The 5,820-nt window shown below is 54.0% G+C and overlaps 1 protein-coding gene and 1 long non-coding RNA gene across 2 annotated transcripts; one reads left to right on the top strand and one right to left on the bottom strand.

Annotated features, from left to right (window-relative positions):
• Nucleotides 1-138: 138 nt before the first annotated feature.
• CCDC27 (coiled-coil domain containing 27) lies at nt 139-2,909 on the bottom strand. Its single transcript, XM_064678369.1, has 6 exons — nt 2,707-2,909; nt 1,757-1,887; nt 1,544-1,621; nt 1,068-1,280; nt 495-599; nt 139-371 (listed from the first exon to the last, which is right to left on the bottom strand). The coding sequence occupies exons 1-6, from the start codon at nt 2,813-2,815 to the stop codon at nt 234-236; spliced, it is 774 nt and encodes a 257-aa protein (XP_064534439.1). The 5' UTR covers nt 2,816-2,909; the 3' UTR covers nt 139-233.
• Nucleotides 2,910-2,942: 33 nt separating this feature from the next.
• LOC135425765 (uncharacterized) lies at nt 2,943-5,309 on the top strand. The gene is made up of 2 exons (XR_010435741.1): nt 2,943-3,385; nt 4,891-5,309. It is a non-coding gene; the product is annotated as an uncharacterized LOC135425765 (long non-coding RNA).
• The last annotated feature ends 511 nt before the right edge of the window (nt 5,310-5,820 follow it).

Below are 5,820 nucleotides of genomic sequence, written 5' to 3' on the forward strand. Positions count from 1 at the left end.
TTCCCAGCTGCTTGTAGCCAACCAGAGCTTGTGCTTTGGGCTTCCCTGGGAAAGTCAAGTGTTTCTACAGACCAAGGACTCACAGCGACTTGTGCTCTGAGTCGGCTGAAACAATTGAATCAGGTACTCCTGCAGAACTTGATTTCGGTAAAATGAGTTTAATCTGTTGCAGGTCACCAGCTCAGAGCCAAGGACACAGAGCCTGAAGTTGGTGGTGGTTTCTGGCTCAGCCATCAGGGCTGCTTTTCCATTCGGGGAGAACTTGTCCTCTTGGGAGGTGATGAACTGTACATGCCGGGGTAGTACAGGGGCACCTTGATGTCTCTGTGCTTCAGCATGTGGTAGAACTCCATCCGCTCGTCAGCAATTCTCTGGAAATCAGGGACACGTGAAAGGGTGGGAGTGCAGAGGTGGAGAGCAGCGCTGCAAAGTGTTCTCTCACCTCAGCAGTCCCTTCCTGGCTGCTGGAAGCTGAGTTTGGAAGAGCCACATACCTGCAGTGCCTCCAGCACCTGCTCCTCCGTGAGCTCGGCGTGAGGGGGGTCCTGGCCCTCCACACTGAACGCAGCCTGGGTTATTTTGCTTCGTAACCTGTCAAACTTGGGATAACAGAGGAAAGCAGGTGCATTTAGTCTGTATATATAATTCCTTGACGTTTGCATGGATTTACAGAGACTGCACTGTCAGGCCTGGGCAAAGTACTGGTGAGTGATGAGATGGAAAGTGTTTGTGAGAAATTATGGGCGTTCTGGGTTTCTCCACAAGTGCTGTGGTCACGGTGTGGGTCTGGCTGGGCTGCGGCCCCTCCCCAGGCATCAGGCACGTCTGCCTGCAGGAGGTGGCTTTAAGGTGGTTCCTGTTACCTTGAGTCTGGAAGGATGTTAGAAATCTGGTGATATGACTGTTCTGAACTCTAGTTTCTCAAGGGCTTCTGGTGTTTGAGGCCTGTTGGCACTGTAAGTGGTGTAAGAGCTGCCTGCTGAACAACCAGGGAGCAAATGGACTGCGATTCCCAGGTGTGTCCCAAGAGGAAGGCAGGGCTCTGAGGTGAAAGAGGCTGTGTTTACCTTGCTGCTGATGCGCTCCAGTGCCACTTTGGTTTGCACCTCCTTGTGCTGCAGTGCCTCAACCTGGCTCTTGGTCTCCTCCTGGGCCTGTTTCTGCTCCTGGGCGTGGCGGCGGCTGGTCACAACCTCGATCCGGAGCCGTCTGATTGTCCCCTCTAACTCACTGATCTGCTCCTCCTGCTTAGCCAGCTGGGATTCCTGTTCTGTAACAACCTGAGCAGATGCAGAAATCCAGCTGTTACTGTGGGGAAGAAAGTGAGCAGGTTTGGCCTCATCTTCCCAGTATCTGGTCCAAATGCTTCTGGTATTTCCTGGGCAGAGTCTATGGACAAACAAACTCACCAGTATCCCGTAACTGTTATTACTTGGCATTTCCTCTAAAACTACTTGGATTGAGTAGAGGGATTAAATGCCAAACAAGCCCAGTGAAGCAGCAAATACCAGAATTTTCTCTGGTGGCTTTGCACCACATTCACCTGTCGAAGGCTGTTGTTCTCCTCCTCCATCATCACCACTGCTTCTTCCTTCCTCTGTTCCTCTGTAAGGCTGCAAAACTGAAGGCAGAATATTTTACACTTTTGTTTCACAGTTACAGGTGCCCCTCCTGCCTATGAGAGAGGGAACTGCTGCGTAAATCCCAAATTCCCAGCTGCCAGCTCTCCTGCCAGCCACGGCCACTCGGGCTGTACCTTGTCAGACATGGCTTGGAGCTGTTCTTCTCGCTCTCTGAGCTGCTTCTGAAGCATTTCGTTCTCGTATCTGAATCTCCGAAGCTCAGATTCTTGGATCTCCAGTTGTCTTTGCAAGGAAGAGATGGCACCTGTGGAGTGGGAGTGCTGTGTTAGGCCGAAAGCTCTGTGCCTCCTTAGGTGAACGTGAGCAAAGCCATGGTCTGGGAGTAGACACTGTGGGCCACAATAATGCTGCAGCCACAGTGACACTGGGTGATAATGTGGTTTGTGGTGCTTTGTGGGTTTGTTCAGCCTGAAAAAGAAAAGGCTTTGGGGTGACCGTGGCCTTCCAGTACCTGAAGGGAGCTACAAGAAAGGTGTAGAGAGACCACTCACAAGGGCCTGGAGTGGCAGGACAAGGGTGAATGGCTTCAAAGTGACAGAGAGCAAGCTCAGATTAGATACTGGGAAAAAATTATTCCCTGTGAGGGTGGTGAGGCCCTGGCACAGGTTGCCCAGAGAAGCTGTGGCTGCCCCATCCCTGGAAGTGTCCAAAGCCAGGTTGGACAGGGCTTGGAGCAACCTGGGCTGGTGGAAGGTGTCCCTGCCCATGGCAGGGGGGGTGGAACTGGATGAGCTTTAAGGTCCCTTCCAACCCAGACTATTCTATTAAACTACATGACTCTGTGTGAGGTGGGCACTGCTCTGAGGGCACGTGGAGAGGGTACCACGAGCCCAGGTTTGCCAGAGCTGACACTGCTGGGTGCCCAGGGACTCTGCCCGTGGCTCTCTCTGCTGGGGTTTCTCATGTTCTTCACTTCGAGAGGAGAGAGGGAGTGTTTTCAAAACAGGTGGCAATTTCAGCCTCGCTCTGTGAGCAACACCCTGTGATGTTCTCAGGGTCAGAGGAGCCGAGGTACGCGATGAGCTGGGCACGGGATGGTTGTTTTGGGCACCTTCCCCGGTACCTGTGGCCATGTTGTGGTCATCCTTGGCTCTCCGCAGCTCCTCCCGGAGCTGGTCCAGGGTCTGGGTGGGCTCTGACCCCTGCGAGGCAGCAGCGGCTTCCCCGTCCATCGCCCGGGGCCTCCCGGCAGGTCCCGACGGGCTTTGGAGCGGGCTTGGAGCGGGTTTGGAGCGGGGCCGCTGCCCGGCAACGGCGGGGCCGGGCGGTGTTTTCCGCTTCCGAGTGCCCGCCCGGCCCCGGGACTGCGGGGCCGCGTTCCCCGGCCTTGGAGCCGCCGTCCTGCCCGTCCTGCCCCTCCTGCCCCTGCGAGTGCGCCGGGAGCGCATCCCGGGAGCGCATCCCGAGCGCCGGAGCTGCGCCGGGACCGCGGGAGCGCCGGTCCCCGAGCGGACACACGGACAGACGGACAGACGGAGCGGAGCCGCACCGAGCACCCCCCGGGCTTGTCCCACCCTTCCTCTGCCGGCCCGGCCCTCCCCTGCCTCCCCCAGCCCATCCCTGTCTCACCCGCCCCCCTCCCTGCGGGTCGGAACGAGATGAGCTCTGAGGTCCCTTCCAGCCCGCACCGTTCTGCGATTCCAGGATTCCTTCGGAGCGCAGAGCCCAGCAGAAGGCAGAGCCTCCAGCCGGGGGTTTTCCAGGAGCTTTGGACCTTTGTCACGGTGAGGAGCTCTCTGCAGGTGGGTGGCTCTGCCTGTTCCCGTGTGGCTCTCACAGGCCGGTTCTTGATGTGTTTTGAAAGCTTTCTGATGGTGTTTTTATTGTATTACAACAACATTCCTGCCTTCTTCAGTTTCAGAGTGTTCGTTTATAAACAATGCTTCTTGCAAGGCTCTTTAGTTCCATCAGTTTCCAGTTCCTGCCTGTGGAATATACATTCCTAAAACTGGAAGTAGTGGTGACATTTGTAACTTAATTTCCTTTGGGAAATTGTTTTTAACAGTAATTTTTCAAACTAAGAAAAGCGATGTCTTAATGCTTGTTATCCCCCTCATTCGCTGTTTTTTAGTAATTTATTGAGAAAAAAAGAAAGTTTTATATATCCAGAAGCCACCTCTTGCCTCTCTGTACTCACTGTAGCAGTTTATTACTCACAGGTGGGTTTCTTTTTGGTTTCAGCAGCTTTAGGCCCTTTGAGGTCCTACAGGTGAAGGTTTATGTGGGTTAGGAGGGCACTTTCTGTACAATTTTAATTGCCAGATGCAGCAATTCCCACATGTGCTTTTATTGTGTTACCAAAAAAAACCCAAAACCAAACCAAACAAAAAACAACCAACAAACCACAAAAGAAAAACCACAGCTGTAAAAATAACACATTTTCCAAAGGTAACATTACAAAAAGTACCATTCCTGCCATGGAGTGATCCATTAATACTGCTGGGAACAGCCCCTGTTAATGCTGGAAATGTGAATGGTTGCTGCAGAAGCTTTAAAGCATTGAAGTGCTTTATTGAGCTGTTACCTGGGGACACACATTCACACATCAGCCACAGCCAAGGGAGCTGGGTTCCAGTCCCAAAGGAGTCTGCTCCCAATCCCTGTGGTATGAGGGGTGGGATAGCCTCAGGACAGTGACTCTGCAGGTGTGGCTCACCCATCTCCAGAGAGTGGGAAGGACAGGAGGGAGAGGAGGCCACCCCTGCGTGCTGAGGGCTTGGAGCTGCTGTGGGACACCAGGACAGGGCACTGGAGAGGGGACCTGGGCCCGGGGCTCCAGCACTCACAGCCGTGTTCCCCCTGGAGAGGGAGCAGACACTGCCTGCCTGCAGGAGAAGGTGCATCCCAGGGGAGCCCTGAGTGTCATAGGCGGGGCTCGAGCTCTTGTTTTGTTCCTGCTTAGAGAGTCCAGGGCTTTGGGAAGGGTCTGCAGCCCCTTCCCCAGCCTGGGGAGGTGGGAAGCAGGTGTAGGGCTGCCTTTGGAGGCCTCCACAGGCAGTGGGAAGGTGCCAGGAGCATCGTTTCTGTGTGGGTTCCCTCAGCCTGCCCAAAATCTCGAGTGACCCAGGGCTGAGGGGGCAGATGCAGCAGCTCCCTGTCCACCCGTGCTCCCTCCCACAGCAGGAGCTCCTGTGACTTCCTGGGCCTTTCTGAGACCTGCTGTGGGACATTGCCTTCCCAGATGTGTAGGGAATTAGCATTCAGGGAGGGAACACACCTACTTTGTGTGTCCTTGCTTTCTGTGCAGGTTTTTTTGCCAGCCCGAATCAAGGGAGAAATTACAGCTGGGAAAAGTGACCAGGAACAGAACAGAACTGGTCACCCAGACCATTGCTGTGCTCCAGGACAAGATGGAATTTACACTGCCTGCATTCTGGTTCACCAGTTCTGACCTGTCTGCAAAACTCTCCAACAGAGCAGGGAGGGATAATCCAGACCTCTGACTTCCCAGGACAATCACTGGCTTTCTCCCTCCTCTGCAATTGCGTGAAAGATTCAGAGGAGAAAAAATTGGATTTTAAATAGATAAGGCTGGAAACAGGATTTTCTGCATTTTTACATGCTACAACATGAAATTAATTTACTTGACACTGTGGTGTCTCAGGAGTCAGTATCAATTTTTATAGCTTACATGAAAATAAATCTTTCTCTCTCCTTACAGCACAATGAGTTTACTGTATGTACATTTGCTGCTGTTTATATACACCAATATTTAGGTACAAGAACACATCAGGAACAGACAAACAGGTTCTTTCCAGCTCTAGAGAGGGCTGAGGGTAGGGTTTGGCAGTCTGTCGGGAAAGCAGGATGTGGCTTCGCACCAGTCCTGATGATGCCTGCACAGGTGAGGGCTGAGTCTGTGCTGCAGTGACAAAGCCCTGTGGGTTTGGGATGCCCCAGGGAACACAGACAGGGTCAGGGAGCAGGGATGAGAAAAACGTGCTGTCCTTACACCACGTCTGTGGGATGCAGGGATGCTCCAGGAAAACACAGACCAGACGATGCCTCCCGTGCCACGGGCAGGCGGAAATCCCACTCCAGCTGCTGAGCTGGCTCGGTTGCCCTCCTCCTCCTCCTCCTCTTCCTCCTCCTCCTCCTCACCTTGGCCGAAGCCACCGCAGTTTCCTCCCCGGGGCAGGCGCCTCCCGCCCGGCTCAGGGCCCGCAGTTCCCCTCGG

This window comes from Pseudopipra pipra, chromosome 22 (genome assembly GCF_036250125.1).
Source record: "Pseudopipra pipra isolate bDixPip1 chromosome 22, bDixPip1.hap1, whole genome shotgun sequence".
NCBI classification, from domain to species: Eukaryota; Metazoa; Chordata; class Aves; order Passeriformes; family Pipridae; genus Pseudopipra; species Pseudopipra pipra.